The 25,793-nt window shown below is 37.9% G+C and overlaps 3 protein-coding genes across 3 annotated transcripts; 1 reads left to right on the top strand and 2 right to left on the bottom strand.

Moving 5' to 3' along the window:
* Nucleotides 1–1,211: 1,211 nt before the first annotated feature.
* On the bottom strand, nt 1,212–3,758 carry LOC107853666 (ankyrin repeat, PH and SEC7 domain containing protein secG-like). The gene is made up of 2 exons (XM_047412748.1): nt 3,152–3,758; nt 1,212–2,507 (listed from the first exon to the last, which is right to left on the bottom strand). The coding sequence occupies exons 1-2, from the start codon at nt 3,615–3,617 to the stop codon at nt 2,413–2,415; spliced, it is 561 nt and encodes a 186-aa protein (XP_047268704.1). The 5' UTR covers nt 3,618–3,758; the 3' UTR covers nt 1,212–2,412.
* A 1,386-nt stretch (nt 3,759–5,144) lies between these two features.
* On the top strand, nt 5,145–8,866 carry LOC107853701 (ankyrin repeat-containing protein ITN1-like). The gene is made up of 3 exons (XM_016698678.2): nt 5,145–5,782; nt 5,933–6,459; nt 6,672–8,866. Exons 1-3 carry the CDS (start codon nt 5,200–5,202, stop codon nt 7,335–7,337), a joined length of 1,776 nt encoding a protein of 591 aa, XP_016554164.2. The 5' UTR covers nt 5,145–5,199; the 3' UTR covers nt 7,338–8,866.
* Nucleotides 8,867–15,145: 6,279 nt separating this feature from the next.
* LOC107853688 (E3 ubiquitin-protein ligase UPL5) lies at nt 15,146–24,972 on the bottom strand (the record flags this gene model as incomplete). The annotated part of the gene is given in 3 exon segments (XM_016698660.2): nt 15,146–15,896; nt 19,114–19,703; nt 23,113–24,972. Coding segments are annotated over 3 exon segments (2,619 nt in total). The 3' UTR covers nt 15,146–15,632.
* Nucleotides 24,973–25,793: the final 821 nt, after the last annotated feature.

The following is a 25,793-nucleotide window of genomic DNA, read 5'->3' as shown; positions in this document are numbered from 1 at the left end:
ACGCAGTTAAAACTCCGCAAGTGGAGTTTGGGGAGGATAGAGTATACATAGCTATTACCCGTACATTGGAAGGCAGAGAGGTTTCCGAATTTTTATAGACCTTCAGCGCAAAGAAAGACAATTCAAAAAAGAAATGTTAGAAGTGGAGAAGCCCTGGCAAAATACTTTTCCACTTAAGTATAACGATTTTGTCAGTTTCAGGGTTCAAACGTGTCACGTGCGCCTAATTCACAAGTCTGCTCTTACCACTAGATCGAAACCCTGGGTATGACTATGTTGCATGGGTTTTTGACATACGCGTTTTCAGTGTGACATGGATATAGTTTCAATGATGGATAAGGCGGTTAAGCTACTTGCACCTGTCTAATTTCTGATTGTTTGGTCGCTCTTTCTAAGAGTCGAGGATGTAAATGGAAAACATCCCTTGTGAAAGCCTCACAACCTGGTGGTCAGCGTAATAGTAATGACATTTGACAATATGCTGCTTGTTTACTAAGAACATAGCGGAGATAGATTATCAGGTCGCTCTTTTTAAGAGTCGAGAATGTAAATAAAAAACATCTCTTGTGAAAGCCTCACGACCTGGTGGTCAGCGTAATAATAATGACATTTGACCTGTCTAATTCTTGGGCCTCTTTTCGAATCGCACTCAAATCTATTGTTGGTTTGTCTAATTCTTGGACCTCTTCGTGGTTGAAATATCCGTGTTCACAACATGTCCTTTGGATCATTCACCGGTCCACCCATCACCAGCGGAAGCAAGCTGACCCCCTATGTTGAAAAATTGAGGGAAAAATGCATTTCCAAATGACAAAAAATGTTGAATTGAATTATACCGTTGTTATTCATTTTTGCACCGTAGTAATATCATTATCATTTTTCTAGGCTTAAACTCATACTTAAATATTGATCTCGTAGAATTTTCACCCACTTCAACTTTCCACTAGTAGTTGTAATTTTTAGGAACTTAGTTACTAACACTTGAAGTCATTGTCTCTGCTCATATTCATGAATTACACTAGTCTTTTTCTTACATATTACTAATATATATCGCGAGTTCAGTGCAACCGATGAAATAGACAGTACACTAAGTGATTTCTTCCAATCTGTTGAGAGTTACACGGTACATGTGTTGGGGGTTTTGGGGGGGACGGGGGTAGATAGCAAATACCTCGTAGAATTAGTCGAGGTGCAGAAGGTGGACTTGACACTTGTGTCTCTCTCTACGCTTCTCTTTTAAGAAGATACATGACCCACACGCAGTAAAGAACATCCTTTGTCGAAAGTTTATATTATGTATATAGAAAATTACACGAAGTATACATGTCAAAAATACTTTTTGTACATATACATTACTTTTTTGCTACACGTATCCAGCATACTGGCCTCAGCACCGCCCACACGTACATAATGAAAGAGATGCAACCGATGGCACAGACAGTAACCGCGAGGCCAACTGAATGTGCTAAAGTAGCATACATACCAGTTACAAATGCAATGACAACTGCTGACATTGCCACGAGCTGCGATCTAGCTCCAACTTTACTGAGAGACCACAAATAACCCAAATCCTGATAGGACATTGGACAAGGATTTGTCGCCATATAGAAGTAGCTGAATATAGCACCAGCGGAGCATGCAAAGGCGATGGCATCCGTTATAACAAATGCATGGAATGCTGTTTTTTTATTATTAGAACTGCCATCCCCTTATTAGGGCTATTGGCATCGATTTCAAATCCTCCCGGTCATGTAAAACCAGCTGCAAAGGTGACTGTGACTAATAAAGTAGCTACAACTAGTTGCATTTGAGCTGCTGACAAGATACCTTTGATGTTTATGTCGCTTTCCTTAGCTTGGTTGAAAATTATCTTCTGCCGATCAAGCTGGTTCAGCTTGAGTACATGTCATCCCAATTGAGCAACGGAAATAAAGAAATTGTGATACAAGCTAGGTGCAATTCTATCCTTGTCTGCCGTCCACTCTGTGCAAGACATTGCTACGTCAGAAGGAGTCTTGCTTTCCTTATCGTATGACATCTTCTTTGCTCGGGGATGATCTTTTAATTCCAAAGGCACATAACCCCAAAAATTAGACGAAGCAAGCAAATGGAGAGGAGTGTTGCCATCGTTGTCTGGATCCTCGATAAGCTTATCCCACTTTGTGGGCTTCAATAAGTAACTGACCACATTTGCTTGACTGTATAATATGGCTTCATGAAGAGCATTTCGGCCATTACTGTCGAGCATTTCCCAGCAAGCAAGGCAGTGATTTAATAGCTCATGTAAAACGTCTACCTTACCTGCACCGGCTGCAATGTGAGTTGCCGTCGTCCAGTCATTTTCACTCCCTGCTGGAAGGTAGGCTAAGGATTTTTTCCACCCAAGCATATCGGAAACTACTTCTTTCACTCCTAAAAGAGCAGCAAAATGCAGCGAATTCCAACCCCCCCCGCGTCAGGTTCCTCACACAAAGATTTATTCCATTGCATTATCAATCTCGCGCAATCTGGATGCATGTGTCAAATATGATGATGATAAGGAGTTAAATCAATACAAATTATGATGAGAGCAGCAAATACGGTTTTGTAAGTACATAGAGAAAAACTACTTTTTCGAAATTCTAAAAACAACTTATGGTACTATCAAAAACACTTAAATTTTTCATAAAAACTGCGCCGAACACCACAACTCTCTAAAATAAGCACTTTTGACTCCCGAAAAACTTGATTGAATCGAGTGTTTTTCGACTTTAGAGAGGTTTCATGAAACAAGTGATGTGAATGTTAGTTTTATATTACATGCATTTGAATGGAGTATGTTACAATGATACTACTGAGATTATGTGAAATGATTACTCCGAATTTATGTAGACAATAATGTTATGGGAAAATCAAAGTGAAGCTAGATGTTAATTCAGCAATACCCAGTTTACTCTCGCTGAGGGGGTCGGGGGTAGAGTGTGCGCAGACCTTACCACTATCTCAAGTGTACGCAGACCTTACCACTATCTCAGAGACAGAGAGGCTGTCTCCGATAGACTCTCATCTCAAAACAGTCCAAAAAAGAACAATACTATACAATAGTCGAAGTACAAGAATCGAAAAGAGATTTTAATACAGAGAGTGTAACGGCAAGAAAATATGTACATACCCGTGTGTTCCTGAATAACTGCTGCATGCAGAGGTGTTCGATTTAATGGACCTGCAGACGAAGTTGGTTGCTTGCAGGAGTTTAAGATTTCAACCAAAGCTTCGCGAAGACCATACTCAGCTGCCAGATACAGCGGTGTCTCCTGGGCCTTGTTGGATGGAAATTCGAATTCAGGATCTTCTTTCACCAAGAGCCTCGCTACATCTTGATGTCGGCTCCTCACGGCCTTGTGCAGCGCTGTATCTCCATTCTCATATGTTATCCTCATGAGTTTCTCCTTATAATGCTCCTCTATACTAAGTAGCAAATGGACTACTTTGATGTGCCCTTCATTAGCTGCTATGTGAAGCAGAGTCTCGTTCTTCTTGCTCTGATGCCATAACAATGCTGGGGTAATCTTTAGGACTTCTGCCGCGAAATGGGCGCTGCCATAATGAGCCGCCACATGTAAGATTGTGTTGCCCATTGGAGTCACTTGGTACTCGTTTTCTTCATCGCTTTTCAGCTATTCAGCAAGTGAAAAATCACCACCACTGATATTGCCTTCCACCGCAGCATTGTACAAGGCTGGATCCATTTTTGTTTCTTTTATTTGGTTTACTGAGTTGTTTGCTTTCTCTGGATGAAACATTATATAGATTTATTCAGAACACCACACAGATCTTTGCCTTTGTTCAAAAGAAAGGTACTTATTGTTTGCTTTGATCAGAAGAAAGGAATTTGTAAAGAAAAACAAACATGAATAAAAACATCTTTTTACTATTTAAGATCTTGTCATGACTCCTTTTCCAATACAAACAAGACTAACTAATTGAAAATGATAGAAGGGCTGCCCGGTGCACTAAAGCTCCGGCTATGCGCAGGTCAGGGAAGGGCCCCACAACAAGGGTGTATTGTATGCAGCCTTACCTTGCATTCCTTCCAGAGGCTGTTTCCAAGGCTTGAACCCGTGACCTCCTGGTCACATGGCAGCAAAATCAAGTTTTACCAAAATCTCTTCGTATTACAAATTCAATGCTTTATAATGCAGACTCTTGCAGAAATGCAGGATAAGGCCATGTAAAATAGATGCTTTACACTGCAATCTTTTCTTTTGGAGAAATGACATTCACTTTGGCGCCTAAGAAGCAACCTATGATGATATTCTCTTGTTTTACTCTTATTTCTTTTTTTGGTTCCTTTCTTAACTTGTAGAGTCGAGTATGTCGCAGCATCCTAATGTGTTAGTCATGCAATTTGGCGTTGGAAGTTGATAAAGATGCTACAAGAGTAAGCTACTATTGCGCGTTAATAAGAAGTACCGTTGCTTTGGTGAAAGAATGGGCCTTGTGATCTGAAACTTCCTACATAACTTACATAGAGACTATGTCTTCAACCTTTTTGTATAATGTACTTGAGTGATAGATGTGTCATTGATATAGAGATGGACGTTGGGCCTAACTCAACCTCAAAAGCTAGTTGCCTAAGACCATATAAGGAGACCAAGGACCCTTTAACCCACCAATGTGGGACTCCAACACCCCCGCACACCTAGGGCTGGACATCTAGAGCGTGGGCAATATAAGACGGGGGGCGAAACATCGAAAACAATGAACTGGGTGGGCCTGACCTTAATACCATGATTAAGGAATGGACCTTGGACCTAACTCAACCTCAAAAGCTAGCTCATGAGGGGAGGATTGCCCAAGACCTTATAAGGAGACCAAGGACCCTTTAACCCACCGATGTGGGACTCCAACAGTCATCAACATCTCGTTTCAAAATTAATATGAATTTCTTACTGTATAACATGGTCATGGTTTTTTTATTTCATTTACTAGAGTAAGCCATATGTGCGATCGGAGTGGGTTGTTTTGACATGAATGCGAAATACGAAATCATCAAAATCCCTTTCTTGTGATCAAGGCAAGCACCAGATCTCTTTCTTCTTTGAGATTCATTAAGAATCTAATTAGTTTTTCCTATATAATAATGTTTCATTCAGAGAAAGCAAAGGACTCACAGGATTATCATTGGGAGATTTTGGATAAAACACCAAATCAAAAGGAATGGATCCGACCCTGTATAATGCTGCGATGAGAGGCAATATCGGTGATGCCAATTTTCTACTTGCTGATCATCTGAAAATGGATGAGGAAAGCGGCTACCAAGTCACTCCAAAGGGCAACACGGTCCTCCATGTCGCAGCCCTCTATGGCAACTCCCATTTCGCGAGAGAAGTCCTTAAGATTACTCCGGCATTGTTATGCTGTCAAAACAAGAAAAATGAAACCGCTCTGCACATAGCATCTAATGAAGGGCACACTGAAGTAGTACGTGCGCTACTTGAATGTGTCGAAGATCATAATACTAAGGAGAAACTCACAAGGATGATGGATGCTAGTGGAGATACAGCGTTGCACAAGGCCGTGAGGAGCCAACATCTAGATGTGGTTAAGCTCTTGGTGAAAGAAGATCCTGAATTTGAATTTCCGCCTAACCATGCACAGGAGACACCACTGTATCTGGCAGCTGAATCTGGTTTTCATGATGCTTTGATAAATATCTTGGAATTCTGCAAGAAACCAACTTATGCTGCAGGTCCATCTAATAGAACGCCGCTGCATGCAGCAATAATTCATGAACACAAAGGTACATAATTTTTGTTATTTGCTGTATCAGTGTCTCATTTCAGTTGACTTTCCCATAATCTGTTGATGATTTCGTAAAGTCTGTTGTGAAACTATATTTGCGAGAAGATCTAACCCTTTATTTATGCATTTATCGTGTTGACACATCCAGATTGCTTTAGATCACTATGGCGTTGGAATAAGCCTTTATGCGAGGAACTTGACTTATGGGGTTGGAATTCACTGCACTATGCTGTTAAATTAGGATTGAAAGACGTAGTTTCTGATATGCTTAGGTGGAAAAAATCCTTAGTGTACCTTCCGGCAGGCGGTGAAAATGATTGGACGACAGCAATTCACATTGCAGCCAGTGAAGGTGATGTAAACATGATCAATGAGCTATTAAATCACTGCCCTGATTGTTGGGATACGCTTAACAGAGACAATCAAAATGCTCTTCATGTTTCCGTATTGAACTATGAAGATGAGGTAGTCCGCTTCTTATTAGACTCTGATAAGTGCGACAGCCTTGTTGATGAGCCAGACAGTGACGGTAACACTCCTCTCCATTTGCTTGCTGCCTCTGGTATCCATATTCCTGAATTAATATACCATCCTAGAGCAAAGAAGATGTCATTTAACAAACAAAACCAGACCCCACTTGATATAGCATTGTCATGCGAAGCGACAACAGAGAAGGTAAGCGGCCGCAGATTTGTTTTTCAAATACTTGTTGCACTTGAGTATATGCTGGTGAAATATTGAAATGCCTCCGTACTATATGCAAATTATCTGAAATATCATGTTCGATACTATTTGAAGGAATTTTCAGATAACTACTGAACTTATTTTGTCCTTGCCAGAGTAGAATAAGAATGACTCAATATAAACTATACTATTGATGAAAATAGGAGATATTGGTGGAGGATTTGTGTAGCATTGGCCAATTTGGAAAACGTGAATTTGAGGTAAATCGGAAGTACGAGTACATTCCCAATCCAAATGATGAAACGAGAACAGGAGTCAAAATGCAACTGAGGGAAGATGATCACGATAAAGCTAATAAGATAGATCAAACAGAAGTTGAAAGTATCATGAAGTCAACTCAACTCCATATTGTTGTGGCCACTTTGATAATGACAGTCACTTTCGCCGCTGGTATCACATTGCCAGGAGGTTTTGAGAGCGACCCAGATAGCCCTAATAAAGGGATGGCGATTCTAATAAGGAAAACAACATTTCGTGCATTTGTTATTTCCGATGCCATTGCCTTCACATTCTCAGCTTTTGCCATATTCATCTACTTCATCATGGCAAATGCAAGTACATTACCTCGACATGAAAAACTTATCCAGAAGCTTTATGGTCGTGCAAGTAATTTTCTGTGCTTGTCAATGTTGGCTGTTGTAATTGCATTCGCAACTGGTATGTTTGCTACTTTATCACATTCACTTGGTCTTGCCGTTACTGTCTGTTCCATAGATTGCCTCCCTATTTTATTGTACTTCTTGGTTGCTATTTATATTGGTAGATATTTAAATATCTATTATAGTAAGATGAAGAATATAAGCCAGTAGAGAGACATGAATGCTAGCTACTACTTGTACATTTTTCAGTTTTTACCCAATACCTTGAATTACATATGACAGATTTTTTTTTTTAGTCCATTACATGTTATTTTAGTTATACATCCTTTATCACATGATATAACAATCTATGTAAGATCATTTTCTTCTATTCAAATTATAAGTGGTCCCAGGAGATCATTTTTTCCGTCAACGACAATGCTACAGAACCAACGTATCTTCACTAAATAATTCATGGTACAACAACAACAATATATCCAGTGATATTCCACAAGTGGAGTTTGGGGAGGATAGAGTATATGCAGATCTTACCCCTACATTGGGAGGCAAAGAGGTTTCCAAATTTTGATGGACCTTCAGCGCAAGGAAAAACAATTCAAAAAAAAAAATGTTAGAAGTGGAGAAGCCATTACAAAATTCTATAGAGTGTATGACAAAAAAATAGCGCAGCCCAGTGCACTAAAGTTTCCCCTTGCAGTTCTGTCGGAGGTTGTTTCCAACGCTTGAACCCATGACCTCCTGGTCACATGGCAACAACTTTACCAATTACTCCATGGTTACAGAGAGCATGACAAAGCAGTCTTAAAAAAAAGAATAGTAACTACAACAAAATACTATGATAATTGAAGTATAAAAGAGTAATAGATAATTATAGAAATTGAAGAGAAGCTACAAGAGTAGTACTACGACTAACTTGTATGGAAGGAAAAGCGAGAGAACTCTACCGGACTCGTGTCCTCCATAACTTCCTGTCTTAGGTCATGCCCCCAGTTAGCTGAAACTACATCAAGTCTTGTCTAATCAACTCTTCCCAATACTTCTTCGATCTACTCTCTCTCTCTTGAAACCATTCATAGCCAATCTCTCGCACCTCCACAGTGGGGCATCGGCTCCTCTCCTCTTTACATGCCTGGACCATCTCGGTCTCGCTTGCCGCATCTTGTTCTTCATCAAGGCCACTCATACTCGAATATCTTCATTTCTAATCCTATCTCTTAGTCCCACATATCCATCTTAGCTTACTCATATCCGTGACTTTTATCTTCTGAACATGAGTTCTTGTCTGGACAACATGAATTATAATCCATGCATCTAAAGACCTATTACTAAACATGCATTACGTGTAGGCGAGGTTAATTCCTCTTGCAGCACCTTTAACAACTACTAACACCATATTATAATGAGTAGCCTTACTAACTTGGCTTAAACATATTCCCAACTAAATGGTATCTCCTATATGATCATCTTTTTCTTCCGTTATGTCCTATTTTTCGCTAAGTTTCCATAAACTTCGAGAGTTTATAGGTCTTTTGAGACAATTTCGCTTATGCGATAAGAAATGTGCCTTGAAAGATGCAATGAAATTTCCAGGATACATGCTATCCGAAGTTCCAGACATAGATAAAGACCGTCATCTGTAGGACTTAAACTTGAAAGATTCAAGCTTCGAAATTCTTAAAGCTGCACTTATTGTACTTTAGAAATTATGGATTCAAGATATTATATTCGTTGACAGTTAGAGCAACTTTTCTCTCTTCCTCTCCCGCTCTAACTAACATACTCACAAAAGGGTAGCCCGGTGCATTAAAGCTTCCGTTATGCGCACGGTCCAGGGAAGGGCCCAGCACAAGGGTGTATTAGACGCAGACTTACCTTGCATTTCTGCTAGCTGTTTCCAAGGCTTGAACACGTGACCTTCTGGTCACATGACAACAACTTTACCAGTTACTCCAACGTTATCAGCAACACACACAGAGACTCACACATATATACATATTCATGTCGAGAATACTGTGTTTGCAATTTACATGCCTTTTATCTGTTTATGAATATATAATCTCTGTATAACTGATACAGTGTTTGGTTTCCGGTAGTAAATTCCGTTGTGCATAACTTAAAAATTTATGGGTTCTTTAGTCAAAATATTTATAGATATTCAGTGATTTCTTAATATATATATACAGGATCTGGCAAAAATTATTAGATTCAGATGGTGAATCCATAAAACCAACATTGTGAATTCGCCCATGTATGTTCTAATATTGCTGAATTAAATTGATTGTTGCAAGTTGTTATCATGCCATGCTTGACCAGGACAATTAACTGTTAGTGCATTTCGATATAACATGATAGCGTAAAAAGTATTTTCGACATAGTTTGGTTAGCAAATTCCTTTCTTCCAATCTAGGCAAATAACAAATGCCTTTCTTGGGGTCGAAGGCAAAAAATGGTACTACTTAATTCTTTTTTCGACCTTCCCTGAGCTTCTTAAGTCTAGTGTTTAAGTGTATAGATGTTTTATTTATTCAGGTTAGTTAACTTATAAGATTCATATACAAGTTGGGGATGAAGAGTCTAATTTTGTGGTCTTAAACCTGTCACGTGGAAAGTTGAAATTAAAAAGCTGCTAAAAAATGCAAGTGTCACCCTTAAACCTGTCACGTGGAAAGTTGAAACAAAAAAGTTGCTAAAAAGGGAAAGTGTCAGTCTTAAACCTGTCACATGGAAAGCTGAAACTACAGAGTTGCTAAAAAGGGAAAGTGTCGTTCTTTAAACAGACTAAAATGGAAAGTAAGCCAAACAAATTGAAACGGATAAAATGGAAAGTAAGCAAAACAAGTTGAAACGGAGAGAGTATTTCTTTTCAAAAAGGAAAGATGTACGACTCAACAGATACTTGAGGATGAAGAGTCTAATTGTTTTCCCATATAATGTTGAGAAAGCAAAGGACTTATACATATACCAAGATCATAATTTTGGATAATTGCATAGCTATTTAAATAAAAAAGAATGGTCTTCCACATTGTAGATAAAGTCTTCTCGCACATTCTAGGTGCGAGAAGGATGATGCAGTCGCTACCAGAGATGGAGTCGGGGGGGTGATCGAGAAGAAAGAATAGTCGAAAATATTATGAAGACAACTGAAATGCATTTAGTTGTGGCAACGTTATTAATGACAGTGACCTTCACAGCTGGTTTCACGTTACCAGGTGGTTTTGATAGCGATACTAATAGCCCTAATAAAGGGATGGTGAATCTAATAAAAAAAGCAGTGTTTCGTGCATTTGTTGTTTCGAATGCTATCGCGTTTGCATGCTCCTCTGCTGATGTATTCGCCTAGTTTTCCATGGCGACAAATGCAGTATCATCTGAAAAAGAGTTCTCGCTTATTGTCCGTCTTTATATGGTTGCAACTATGTTGCAGCTTCTGTCGATGACATCGGTTGTAATTGCATTTGCAACTGGTATGTATGTTACGTTAGCACATTCAGTTGGTATCGCTGTTACTGTCGCTGTTGTTGTCGGTTTCTCTTTGTATATGTAGCTTGGCTTTGCTGGATCAATTGGTCTTAAAAAAAAAAAAAAAAAAAGAAGCATAGTGAAAGAAACCAGAACAGAGCTGCCAATGCGTGACGAGCTATGTTGCTCGGACTCTCCAAAATTGTCAGCAGGTGCGTGCCGGATTCTCCAAAAGTAGTGTATTTTTGGGAGAATCCGACGCGGGTGCGGCATCAAAAGTGAAGAGTCCGCGCAATATAGGTGACAAGTGGATTTCATCATTATAAAGATAATGTATTTGTTCTAATTTCTAAAATTGCCAGGAGGTTTTGAGAGCGGCCCCGATAGCCATAAATATAATCAAGGGATGGCTATTCTAATAAGGAAAACAGCATTTCGTGCATTTGTTGTTTCCAACGCCATTGCCTTCACAATCTCAGCTGTTGCCATATTCATCTACTTCCTCATGGCAAATGTAAGTACAAGACCTCAACATAAAAAACTTATACAGAAGCTTTATGGTCATGCAAGTATTTTTCTGTGCTTGTCAATGTTGGCTGTTGTAATTGCATTCGCAACTGGTATGTTTGCTACTTTATCACATTCACTTGGTCTTGCCGTTACTGTCTGTTCCATAGATTGCCTCTCTATTTTATTGTACTTCTTGGTTTTTATTTATAGTTTTAGATATGTGTGATGTGATGAGAGTAAGATGAAGAATGTAAGCCAGTAGAGAGACGTGAATGCTAGCTACTACTTGTAATTATTTCTTGCAAATATATAATTCAACTACATATTTCAGTTTTTACCCAATGCCTTTATCTATGTATGTAAGATCATTTTCTTCTATCCAAATTATAAGTGGTCACAGGAGATCATTTTTTCCGTCACCGACAATGCTATAGACCCAATGTACCTTCACTAAATAATTCATGGTACAACAACAACAATATACCCAGTGATATTCCGCAAGTGGGGTTCGGGGAGGATAGAGTATACGTAGATATTGCCCCTACATTGGAAGGCAAAGAGGTTTCTGAATTTTTATAGACCTTCAGCACAAAGAAAAACAATTCAAAGCAATTCAAAAAAGAAATGTTAGAAGTGGAGAAGCCATGGCAAAATACTTTTCCACTAAGTTTAACGATTTTGTCTGTTGCAAGGTTCGAACATGTCACGTGCGCCTAATTCACAAGTCCGCTCTTACGACTAGATCAAAACCCTGGGTATGACTGTTGCATGGGTTTTTGACATATGCGTTTTCAGTGTGACATGGATATAGTTTCAATGAGGGATAAGATGGTTAAGCTACTTGCGCCAGTCTAATTTTGATTGTTTGGTTGCTCTTTCTAAGAGTCGAGATGTAAATAGAAAATATCCCTTGCAAAATCCTCACGACCTGGTGGTCAGCGTAATAATAATAGTAATAATGACATTTGATGATATTCTGTCTGTTTACTAAGAATATAGCGGAGATAGATTATCATAAATTATTAATGCGTGCATTTGATCATCGTAGCAATATTCCCTCATGGCACACCTAAATATGGAATTACAAATTGTAGAGAAGCAAAATCATTCTCATTTTCGAAATTTAAGGCTATTCCTTTCACATTGCTAGCAAATTCAATCATTTGCCCAGCTTAAATGTCGTTCCGTCCATAAAAATGTACAATCCCATCTAGTATAGTTTGCTTACTATAGTTTTCGAATCGCAAATAAATCTATTGTTGGTTTGTCTAAATCTTGTGAATAACGTTGTTATCATTTTTCTAGGTTTATTACGTCATTTTTGCTATATATGTAAACTCACATTTAAATCTTGATCTCCTAGAATTTTCACCCACTTCAACGTTCTACTTGTATTTGTAATTTTTAGGAATTCAATTACCAATACTTGAAATCGTTGCGCCCACTTCACATTTAAATGCACGAGTCTTTCTCTTACATATTACTAATATATATATGTACGGTGAGACCAACTGAATGTCCCGGCAAAGGCAAAAACATTAAGTGATTTCTTCCAATCTTTTGAGAGTTACACGGTACATGTGTTGGGGGTTGTTGATGTGGTTGGTGGGGGGGGGGGGGGGGGGGTATATTGCAAATACCTCATGGAATTAGTCGAGGTGCAGAAGGTGGACTTGACACTTGTGTCTCTCTCTACGCTTCTCTTTTAAGAAGATACATGACCCACATGCAGTAAAGAGCATCCTTTGTCGAAAGTTTATATTATGTATATAGAAAATTACATGAAGTATACATGTCAAAATTACTTTTTGTACGTAGACATTACTTTTTTGCTACACGTATCCAGCATACTGGCCTCAGCACTGCCCACACGTACATAATGAAAGAGATGCAACCGATGGCACAGACAGTAACTGCGAGGCCAACTGAATGTGCTAAAGTAGCATACATACCAGTTACTAATGCAATGACAACTGCTGACATTGCCACGAGCTGCGATCTAGCTCCAACTTTACTGAGAGACCACAAATAACCCAAATCCTGATAGGACATTGGACGAGGATTTGTCGCCATATAGAAGTAGCTGAATATAGCTCCAGCGGAGCATGCAAAGGCGATGGCATCCGTTATAACAAATGCACGGAATGCTGTTTTTTTTTTTATTATTAGAACTGCCATCCCGTTATTAGGGCTATTGGCATCGATTTCAAATCCTCCCGGTAATGTAAAACCAGCTGCAAAGGTGACTGTGACTAATAAAGTAGCTACAACTAGTTGCATTTGAGCTGCTGACAAGATACCTTTGATGTTTATGTCGCGTTCCTTAGCTTGGTTGAAAATTATCTTCTGACGATCCATCTGGTTCAGCTTGGGTGAACGTCGTCCCAATTGAACAATGGAATTTAAGAAATCGTAATACAAGCTGGGCGCGATTCTATCCTTGTCTGCATCCTCGATAAGCTTATCCCACTTTGTGGACTTCAATAAATAATTCGATGTGACCTTCATTAGCATTATATATCAGGATTGCGCTCTACCACTGATCTAATAGCCCATCCATGGGTACGTTTGGTTGATCAATTCTCTATGTCTAAGTGATTGCGTTGAAGTTCAAGTTCAACACTCTCATTACCTACTTCAGTAAAAGAAGCATATCGAGCGAATTAGAACTGAAACTAGAATTGGATCCAAAGCTAAGAGAAATCGAAAAGGTTTAAATAAGAGTGTGTGTAAGCGCTCTTTCGCTCTCTCGTATTATAAAAAAGGAAGGGATCACGTAATTTTCGTACTATTGAAATAGTTTTTCAGGACAATGCATTACGCTACTCGAGTCGTACTTATATTTACTCATAAATACGTGTTTTACGTTTATTTTTACATCAGATGCCCCAGCAGCAGCAGCAGTAGCAGAAGATGAAAAGGTTGAGGTGAAGACTGAGGCAGTAGAGGAAACAGAGGCACCAAATGTTGAACCAGTGGCTGCAGCAGAAGTTCCAGTGGAAAAGGCTGAAGAGTAAAATGATGTAATGGTTGGTGAATAATTTGGGGTGGGTGGTTTTGTTTGGTTTGGGGGGGGAGGGGGTAAATCATATTATAAGTTAAGGTTAATATATTTACTAGTACTATTTAGTATTTGTCACTAGAATGTAGGAATATGTTGTTAATGCATATTCTTGGGTCTTTGGTCTTTGTGGTTTTGAGAGAAGATGATATGAGATATGATCTCTTCTTTTGAATAATAAAAGGTTCTTTTTGCCTATTTTGTGTATCTTTGCCCTTGTAATGATTATGGTGATATCTAAACAAAAGACTTGAATAGTGTGTTTGGATTAGCCCGAACAACTCTAAAAATTAAACGGTGCTTAAAAACCAAAAACACCTAAAAATAAGTCAATTCAAATACCACATTAATTTCCGGTGCTAATCAATAGAAAACCTTTGGCAAAGAGCGCTCGTGCTCTCCTTAGCTGATTTATCAGAGCAAATTCGCATTAATCATGCTCAGAGAAGGTGGGAGTGACTTCGGTGGAGGACAAGATGCAGGAAGTGAAATTCCGATGGTTCGAGCATGTAATAAGGAGGTGCACGGATGCTTCTGTACGAAAGTGTGAGAGACCAATTATGAATGATATTAGGCGGAATAGAGGTAGACCGAAGAAATATTGGAATATGAAGAAGTTACAGCTTGTATCTACGCTTGGTGGTGTTTTTGGTTCGTGCTGTTTCAGTGATATCTATGATTTTAAATAAATATTTTATAGTAGTACCTTGAGGATGTCTTATTTCCTTTATTATCTAACAATGTGTGCTCTCACTTTGTTGTGTGCTTTTATATTTTTTGTTTGTCATATATGTCTTAAGCTGAGTTTCCATCAGAAACAGCCTCTTTACCTCATATGTGGTGATATGGACTGCATACACTTTACTATGTTGTTTGTAATAAATTTCAAAAACGAGATAGTTAAACACACCCCTCCCAAACTAAAATAACAAAAAATTATACCATCAATAACTAATATTCAATCACAAGCAAGTTAAAATGAACTATGAGAATCCACACTCATCATGTCATTCCAGCTAAACTCAACATAATATACAAATAAACTACAAAGTGTTCATCTGAAAGTCGACGCAGAACATGGGGGCGTCTGGCATATCAAGAGAAGTTGATCATTTTAACCATACAGAGTGATATGCCAAACAAATACAATACATTATAGCTAACTAACTAAAAAAGCACAGGGCAATATTTACAATATCAATACCCTCACACAGAGTTGAAATAACAGAAAAGGAAGAAATAGAATTAGAAGTTAACTTGACCCTTCTTTACTTGCTTTATTTTAACAGACATTATACCTGTATGAGAGTTAAATTAGGGGGGGAGAATAAACTACAACTTTCCACCATTTAAACCAACTAATATAACACCTTACCATAAGTCAAGTTCCAAATAGGAGCATACCCTATACATATGTACAAGCCGATAACATAACTTATGTGCAGTTTGATTCATGTTCAAAATGATTGTTGACGTCACCATGTACCGAAGCTGCAACCAACATGCTCTTGGGTGATAATGCGAAGTCGATCTTGCATGACATCCATGGATGGGTAAGGAGGAAAGCATAGGCGGAAGAAGCATGTGTGTGAGGAAGGCAAACGATCATAAGATTCTCTGGTTTTGTAGATGTAAAGCCGAGAAGCCAAACCACCAAAACCTTCTACAGGAAGATACTTTATTGAAGTCCAAAAGAAGAGGAGAACCTTCCTCTGCTCGGCTGACATGCACCCAACAATCTACAGGAATGAAAGAAAACACACTTTAAAATTGTAAAATATCAGGTCTCATATACCGAGGTTCATCCTAATAGTATTCGAAGTCGTAACAACCAAGTTCCCAAGTCCACCTTAGCAATGATTAGGTAATCCGTGACTTATATTAGTGACCAGCAGATACCTTGTTTATTTGCTTTCTCCACCTGTGTCTTCTACAGAAAATTGAAATAATACGAGCCCCAAGAGCATGTCCCCGTGGTTCCTCTCGTAGCTTATTGCCCAACTCATATTTAAACCAAGTAAAATGCAAAGACGAGAGACTACTAAATGCAAAAGGAGGGTGGGTTCTATATGATGAGTATGTATGCTCAAACTTTAGATTTGTCGGAACAGATTAAAGATAACTTATCATCTGGCACTGTGTTCAACTTGTTTGGTTATCTAATTAAACAAAACTTTGTAGCTCTCGATACAAAGATCCTTTCTAAGTTATGTAGAATGACAGATGAAGTGAAATAATATCTCCATGATGACTATAGATGATCAAAATCAAGATTGGAAACTTCTCCAAACAGCATAACAGGACAATACTTTTTATAGTTGCTTCTGCGGGTAAACTCCTACACCCAGAACCAAAGTATTTTGCACTTTTTATAGTTGCTTCTGCGGGTAAACTCCTACACCCAGAACCAAAGTATTTTGTTCTTTTGGACTGCAAAAAATGCTCTTCACAGAAACCGTCAGTTCTTCATTGTTAATTCTTATTCCACCTAAGAATGTGATAAAGGTGTGAGCCAAGGGCGTCAACAGGCCCACAGCTTAATATTAGCCTCTAATTTTGGTCAGTGCTGAACCTCTGGAGAGATTTAAAAAAACAAAAATATGAACCAATTCTATAAAGTAATTGCTTCTCTCTATCCAAGTATTGAGCAATCAAAGAAGACTCCTTTTAACACTGATCATTCTATTCATGAATAGTAAACTGATTTTCTACTACTACTGCTAATACTAACCCCCCCTTCTCTCCCCACACACACACACAAAAAAAAACCAAACCCATAAAAACAAACAAAAAGGGAAGAAATATAAGGTCAAAATCTTCTACTTCCGACATCCTCCTAACCCACCAAAAAAGAAGAAAAGATAATATCCACACGACAAGTTTCCCCACTACAGCAATGGCGGTATGATGTGCGGGTTCTCATGAATCCATAATCTTTTGTCCAGATCTTATATATTAAGAAATCCATTGAATATCATAAATATACGACTCGACCCCAGCTGTTATTACACATTAACTAGAGGAACAACCCATAAACTTCAAACTTGGATCCGCCTCAGCCGCAGAATTCTTCTAATAAACATCATCTCAAAAGATTATTAACCCCAAACTAGCCTGGGCAGGCTACATGAATCTTCTGTAACCATTCCATTCACCTCAGGCCATAGAAAAAGGCCTTCAAAACATTCTCTCACACCCCCCCCCCAAAACCCACCAAAAAAGAAAAAAAAAATAACAAGTTCTCCTCCTCCCCTTAAAAAATCAATAAACAGAATAAGGAGTACAAGAACCTCCAGAACTTTCTCTGGCACCTTCAATCAGTTATGGTCTCTACATGAGTGGTGAGCCAAGATTGTTAATCCCAAACTAGACTGGCTGGTTATACAAATCTTCTGGTACCGTTCCATTGACTTCAGGCCATTGAAGGTTATAGGATTTAGTCTTCCTCGTGGGGTAAAAGGGGGACAAAAACATAAAATTAAGTGTTGCAATGAGCAAAGAATCTGTCTCTTGCACTCCCTTGCATAGGTTATTTTATAGCAAACTGAAAATCCAAACGAATAGCCAAGACCCAAAGTTATCAGTTAAAAGCATCATAGGCTAGAGTACATAACTCAATGAAATTCATCAAAAAAGCTCTTCTGAAAAGGAAATTCAACCAAAGTTGCTGTCATTTTGTCCTGAGCCAGGGGTCTATCGGAAACGACCTCTCTACTTCTTCGGGGTAGTGGTATGGATTGCGTACATTTTACCCTCCCCAGACCCCACTATGTGGGAATATACTGGGTTTGTTGTTGTTGTTGTTGCTGTCAATTGATACTTAAGATCAATGAACATTTTTTTATGGAACTGTCTGTTTGTTTTCTATTACCTTCTCATATTCAAGCATCAAAGACAAATCAAAGGGTATCATTTTCATCATCCTAGTATAGACAAGATAGAGAATATCATAATGCTAAAAAGTCAGATCATATTTTATTGTGTATATTGGATATCCTCTCATCCTTATTTTTAAGACTACAGGGAACCCACTAAGCATTTAGTGATGTCACGCACACAAGAGGTATGAGCAAAAGATCTTGGCTATCTAGTCAAAAGTATCTGAGAGCTATTGATACTACACAAAATGTGAAATTCACACCCAAAACACTCTTCTAAAGTAAGCTACTATTCACTATTTATGCATGTCTTTTTCTCACCCACATTGTTTAACTTCAAAAGCTAAACTTCTTGTTCCTTTTCAAGCGCACCTTTAGCTAATGCTTAGTTATATATTGACTTCAAAAAATCCAGACCTTAAACTAAAAGAGAAAAGAAATTAAGGGAAGTGCCATCTTCTAGATAAGTGGAAATGCCTAATCTAACATGTCATATTAAAATGCAATCAAGGGTGAGACCTAGTGGTCAATGAAGTGGGTTGAGATCCATCAGGTCTCAGCCTCTCAGGTTCAACACCCAGCACTGACAAAAACATTAGGTGATTCTTCCCATATGTCCTAGCCTTGGTGGATCTGACAAGGGTGTCCCAGTACCTTACCCTAATATTACAATAAATTAAATGTATTACATGTCCAAAAAAGAGTATTTGCTAAGAAACTACAGAGAGTAAGAACAAAAGAGTGTAGTTTCAAGAGAAAATCCTATAAAGTGATATAAATCAGCATAGAAGTGAAACAGGCTCTTCCTTACTGTTTCTACTTTAACAATGTCCATTTGATTCAGAATCTCCCGGGGAAAAAATCATCTACTATTCACACCTCCCAACACCCCCTTTTTTAAAAAAACAAAAAAGGAGAAAAGAAAGAAGAAAATATATGTTTTGCTGGAGCAATACCTTTGAAAAGAATTAAGCTTCAGTACAGAATATTAACAGAGCAAAGACAAACATGAAACAAAGGAAATGAAGTCTCCAAATAAATCAAATGTACGAACTAGAAGACAAGAAACAGAACATACCTTCCAAAACCAAGATATTTGAGGATCGCTTTCTTTATACCCATTATAATCCGTATGTGCTTTCCAGTCCTCCACAGAAACAGCAGTTTCACTCCCGTGGAGCATCGAGTCCAGATCTTCATGATCTAAGCTCTGGAAAAAGGATTTCTGGAGCCTTAAGGTAGTTATAATGTCAGCAAAACCTTGAGCAAAATGAGCTACTTGCTCAGCAATGGATATGACAAATCGATGTTGAATAAGAAGCTCAACATACTGCTCCCTATTTTTACTATTCACCATGGTACATTTCCCATTAGGGCAAAGCTCGACAACCTTCCTGGATCCTAACTCTTCAACTTCACGAACAAATGTCAAACCAAGAGTATCTTGATCCACCATCTCCGGATCCATTTCCAATATCTGCTTGCAGCTGCTGTACAAAAATGGATCTGCATCCCTTATGTCATCTAATGAAATACTCTTGCCCGACAATTGTAAGAAGAACACGCGATCAAAGACGACACCAACTTGTATTTTATGCATCAAGGCCAAAGCAATTACCCTGCCAGAGAAGCTAAAATACTCAAGGTGCAATGGGTCCACCTTAGATGCTGCAATAAGAGTATGTACAATGTCGATAAGGTCCCAATAGTAAGAGTAGCATTAGTGTCTTGCAAAATATAAAATTTGTTCCAAAAATATTTGTCATTCGTGCTTATAATTATTGCACTTTAAAACCTCAACAGAACTTCGAGCATTTTGCGCTTTGATAACAATGGAACATAGGCACTGCAAGTTCATCCAAATAAATGGAAACACTGGTGATGAATAAAACTGGCAGCTTTTCTAACCACATATATCAGAGAGACAAGAAAATGATGCTATTACTTGGAACTTGGAAGTACTCGTCTGTAGTGCAATACAAAGAAAAGTGGATCATTAATTTCTAACTACGTCTGACAAAGTTAGCTGGGTAAAGATCAGCGCGGGCATCCATCAGCCAGAGTGTTGAACTCTATACAACTGTTTCCCAGCATTTATGCAGAAGACAACCAGATGGGGACTTCAGAAGCAAATGAGCAAAGAGGCCAAGAAGAGTATTTAAATCAAGAAACAAAATAACATTGAGATATTGCATGTTAGCATACCTCCTACTAGCTTATTCTTCAATGTTAGTACTCTTGTTGTTTCCTTAGTTTTGCTATCATATTTATTGTTGCTGCTATTCTCTTTTACATTGTTGTATGGCTTCTTTACTATTGTATTTTCTCTACATACTTGATTTTTGATATGCGTCACTTGAGCCGAGGGTCTATAGGAAACAGTTTCTCTACCTTCACAGGTAGGAGTAAGGTTGTGTACACACCACCCTCCCTAGATCCCAATTGTGGGATTACACAGGGTATGTTATTGTTATATGTTAGCATACCTAGCACTAATAGAATTTGGACTGATGCAAATGATTGATTTGACGTCAGAATAGCTGAATCTCCTCAAGTTTAAATGAAAACAATTATGAGCTATACATTAAATACTGGAATCTTTTAGTTACTGGACAAGCAGGAAAAGCCCTATCCTTATTACCTGATCCCACCTTCAAATATTTGGAAAAAGATGCACTAGTTATCACTTATCAGCAATTGTTAAAGATAATTCAAACCTAATGTAGGTCAAAATTGCTTAAACAAAAGAAAAAAGAAACAGAATAAACAAGGATTAAAGATCCTGCATTAAGACACCTAGCCAACTATTTACATATATAACTAATTTATGGACCGGCAAAAGACTTGTTGAACATGTTTACAGGATAATCATTTGATTTTACAAATTTTAATGACTGTCTTGGTGTATCTCTTCTCCAACAAAAAAAAGTCAAAATTTTACAAATTTTGGTCCTTCTATGGAAGGCAATTTTGATGCAATAAAAAGTGCAACTTGATTATCACAAAAGTTTTATTTAACTAGTTCACTGTTTGATCCATATAAGTAACCTAAATTGTTTATTTTTCACCAAATTTTGTTTCTTTTTCAACAAGGACACCAAATCTCTAACCAAAAACACAATGTCCCAATGGAATGGATGAGCACCGGTGGATCTAAAAGGGATGAGCATGCAAGGAAGAATGGGTTCTCAAAAGCTCTTATACATTATACGGAAAATAGGCTAAAGCAGATAAGAAACTAAAAAGGGTTACGATCTGAAACCATACCAACCAATCTGTACTTTAGAGTAACAATTTCGTATCTTCCTTCCCTTGATGGTTTAAGCCAACAAATTGTGATCCTCATCGCCTCAGTAATGTCAAAAGTATACTTTCACAGTGAAATAATAATGTGCAACTCAAATTGGAAATTGAATATCTTAACGTCTAAAGAACCATACGATCTCCCTAGGTTCTTAGATTGAAAGTGCTTATAGAGATGTTTCAAATTAAAAGTGACCTCTTGATTAATACTATTGCATGGCATAACTATTACATCAATATAAATTACCAAAATACACATATGTCAAGAAAAGTACCAATAGACCAAAGAAATGAAGAGTCTCTGTTAAACTTTTGAATAATTGTGCTAAACATACAAAACCATACCCAAAGAGACTGGTTCAATCCATAAAGTGATTAATAAAACTTGTACACAAAACCAATACTCCTACTGACTACTGAGCAACAACACCTGGTAGTTGCTCCATTAATACTTCATTTAAAAAATGCATACTTGATGAAAATGCATAGTTGATACAGATGAAGAGGCAGGCGAATAAAAATAACAGGCATAAAACCACAAGAGATTACAGATGGATGGAAATTATCCCCTGGAAAGCACATACCAATTGAGTCTAAGTATAGCTAACGTACCTTAAGCCAATAAATCTGATCCACTGGACAAATTTTTACTGTCTACACCAACCAACAAACCAACAACATTTTTAATTAGAGGTAGAGAAGGAACTCTCAAGTATCACAAAAGTTTAAGGCAAACATCTTCTCGTTGCCACCTATCGCCAACCTGGATGATGAGCTTCACCTATATAGGCTTAAGGATACGATTAGATGACAAGGATGACAAAAATGTAAAACTGGTAGCCCTCAGGGGTTAAGTCTAGCGGTAAGAGCTCAATCAGTGATGTTTGATTCATGCACGTGTTATGGGTTCGAACCCTGCTGCAGATAAAAGCTTGGTATTTGAATGGAAAATGGTAGGGGGTGGGCCCATCATCCATCGAGTTTTGAACCATACGCCACTAGTCATTGGAGATTTCACGATTTTTTTTAAAGAAAGTACAAAGGTACAAGAGCAAATATTGATGACAAGCCAACTCGTCGAAGTTGAGATTCAAAGACAACTGATTTTCATTAGCATAGACTCACAGATCATTGTGTGAAGTCTTACTTTAATCTAAAACACATGGCTTAACTTGTGAAACGGTAACCCCTCGCTTCAAATTGCTTCAGCACTTTAAGCCAAGAAGTGATGACTTCAAATAACACTTAGAAATGGTAAGCCTTACAAAACGGATAAAAACAAAGAAACAGACATTAAAGAACAGGGCTGTACACTGTTCAAATCCCACTCTAAACAGCTTTAGTATTGTGTTCTTTCTCAAAAACAGAGCAAGTCTTTACAGTAAAGTTTTTACATAAGAAGGATTATATCAACTATGTCGGTTTGCTATATAAATACAACAACAACAAACCCAGTGTATTCCCACAAAGTGGGGTCTGGTTTGCTATATAAATACACCAAATCAAAACCACTATAGAAACTACTTTTTAATTTGCTTTTGTTTGGGGGGTTGTCACTTGGAATGCAAGTTCATTCATTCTATACACTAGAGCTATGTACAAAGATGTCAAATACAAACACAATATCCACCAGATCACGTCAATGAAGCTTCAAATTTTGTTTCATGTTCCGCATGTATAACTTTGAAATCAAATACTAACAAAATGTAAAGACTGCAAGTTTATATAGAAAAAAAAAGCCAAATGAACAAAAAATAAAGGCAAAAAAACTCACCTGGATTTGGAAAAAACCTTCTCCGGTCATTTGGACAAGCAACAAACAGAGCATTTTGCGGGTTGAAGATTGCTTGACATACCAAGAAAAACCACTCCCTCAAGACGCCAGGCCCCGTAGCTTCTTCATTCTTGAACTCCATAAACAAGCCACCACGTAATGACTCAGAATCTGCATGGGCAATGTACTCAAAAGACTCTGATAGCAACTGAGAACGGTCAATGAGCATTTCATGAAGCTCCTCATACTCATCCTTCACCTCTGGAAGCATCATCATGGCCAAATGCCTCCTCGCCTCAAAATTAGTCACTTCCTTGTGCTCCAAAATCCACTGATGATCCTCAGATCGTTTAGCAAATCTCACAATCAGAAAACACAAAGAAACTCTCCTTTGCCTCATTTTATCCCAAAACACGTCCTCTGAGCCCTTGTAAAGTTTCGATATACCATTTATCTCCTTCAGAATCGCAAGATACTGGGACCATCCAAGTGCAAAAGGCTCACCTTCTCCTTTCTCCTTCAACGCCAAAGTTTCCTCCATTTTCTTCAAACAAAACTCTACTTTCTCCAGCAAATCGAAGTAAATATCATGCAAAGATTTAATCTGCTGTCTATAATACCACATCCCAAATATTCTACTCGTCCCTACCTCCTGCAACGTCCCTTCCTCCTTCAACGGGAAGGCGATTGGACTGCAATTCTCTACATAATCCCCAATCAAATTCCTAACAGGACGCATAAATGCAGTAAAATCACGCACATCACTCAAAGACGGCCCCGTTATCGCATTCTCTCCCACGCTCATTTCCAAACCCCGCGATATCTTCCCTGCTAACTCACAAACAAACGGAAAAACATCCTCCAATTCTATTACAACTTTACTATCACCACTCCTCCTCTCCCAACTCGCAATCCCACTCCCCTCCACTATCCCCCCTAAACTACTCCGACATAAACCATACAACGCGTCATCAACACCAACAGCACTATTAAGCAATTTACAAAATTCTAACACAATATGCACACATTGCAAATGTATAACCCTAGGTAAAACAGTTTTACTCGAATTAATAAACTGTCTAATCGATTCATCAGCTATATCTCTATTAACCCTCTCCCCGGACATATAAAGCATTACTAACGCCGCCGGAGCACACGAACTCAGAAAAATCTGTAAGTGCCCCGAAGCTTGAGTTTCATCATGGCGAGGCGTCATAGATAAAAATTCACTAAGTCTAGTCTTTATACGAGACGAAGGACGAGGGTTACAGCTCTTACAGTGGTCGAAAATCTCTGATACTAAATCGTTTATCAACGACCATGCTTGTGGATGTCCAGTGCTTCGCATACGTCCAACGAGGTGTAAACCGGCGTCGTTTTGAATGTCGCATTGCGATAACGTTTGTTCCCACTGTAATTGCTTCCCTTTATAGATTAATCGCTGCTCCGAAATCGGTATTCCGGTTATACATTCAACTTTTTTGTGAATTGATTTCACTGTATCAGTAGAATCCGCTTGAATTACCAAACTGCCATTTCCGTTACCGGTCCCTGAGCTACCTGATAGTAATCGGATGAAGAACTGAACCCGCCGGCACGGAAACCGAGACGCAGAGTGATGATGACGTGGCGCAGCGGTGGAGGTGGAAGAAGGAAGGGTAGATTGGTCTTTTCGCATTCTGACGGCGGCGGAGGTAACTAAGTCACCGTTAACAGCGTAATCATCGAACTTCCGTTTGTTAACGGCGGTGGAGTATGACGTCATTGAATAAACGGCGCCGACGGTGGAGGAGTTTTATGGTACAGTGAAGTCCATGGAAGAAGAAGAAGAAGAAGAATCATAACACCAAAATTACAACCAAAAAAAATTCACAAAAAAAAATTAAATAAATAAACAAAAATATATAAAAAAAAAACTTTATATATAAAGTTTATATTATGAACTCAATACGAAGATGAAGAAGAAGATGAAGAGAGAGAAAGTGTTTGTGTTTTTTTTAGAGAGAGAAAGGGGATTGTAAGAGAAAAATGTTGATAAAAGAAGAAGGGCTAAAGCTTTTAATTAAAGCTAAGTACTTCTCTCTCGTCTCCGTCCATAAATACTTCTCCATAAATATCATTTTTCGAATATAATAAAAATTTTATTTTAAAAAATATAATGAGCAAATAATTAACATAAAGCAAATAAAATTATCAATTAATTGTATAAATTGAACAAATATTTATGAACAAAGAGAGTAATATAGTAGTGTGAAATATTTAGTTCGATCTGAAAATTAAAGAGGAGCGTTAAAATAACTTTTATATAGTTATGATGTTTGGATTAACTTTTATGTAGTGATGAAGCTACGTTTAATTAAGATATAAAATACTCAGCTCGATTTGAAAATCAAAGCGAAGCGTTGAAAATATAAGACAAAATAGCATATAATAGGTCTTTGTTTTTCTTTCTATAATTATGATATCGGAATTATCTTGTACGTGGTGATAAAACTACGTTTAATTTGTTATGATTTTTATTCTAATTTTTTTACTAAAATTAAGTTTTACTTTTTCTATAAAGGAAAATAAAAGTAACATAATTATTTTTATTTTTTCTAAAAGAAAAATATAATTTTTTTTTCATATTTGACTAACCTCTTTCTTAGAGGAAAGGTTTTTGACATCTATAAATATAAACT

This window comes from Capsicum annuum, chromosome 5, assembly GCF_002878395.1.
Source record: "Capsicum annuum cultivar UCD-10X-F1 chromosome 5, UCD10Xv1.1, whole genome shotgun sequence".
Classification (NCBI taxonomy): domain Eukaryota; kingdom Viridiplantae; phylum Streptophyta; class Magnoliopsida; order Solanales; family Solanaceae; genus Capsicum; species Capsicum annuum.
Note: the sequence above shows the minus strand (reverse complement) of the source record. Positions and strands in the feature narration are given on the sequence as shown.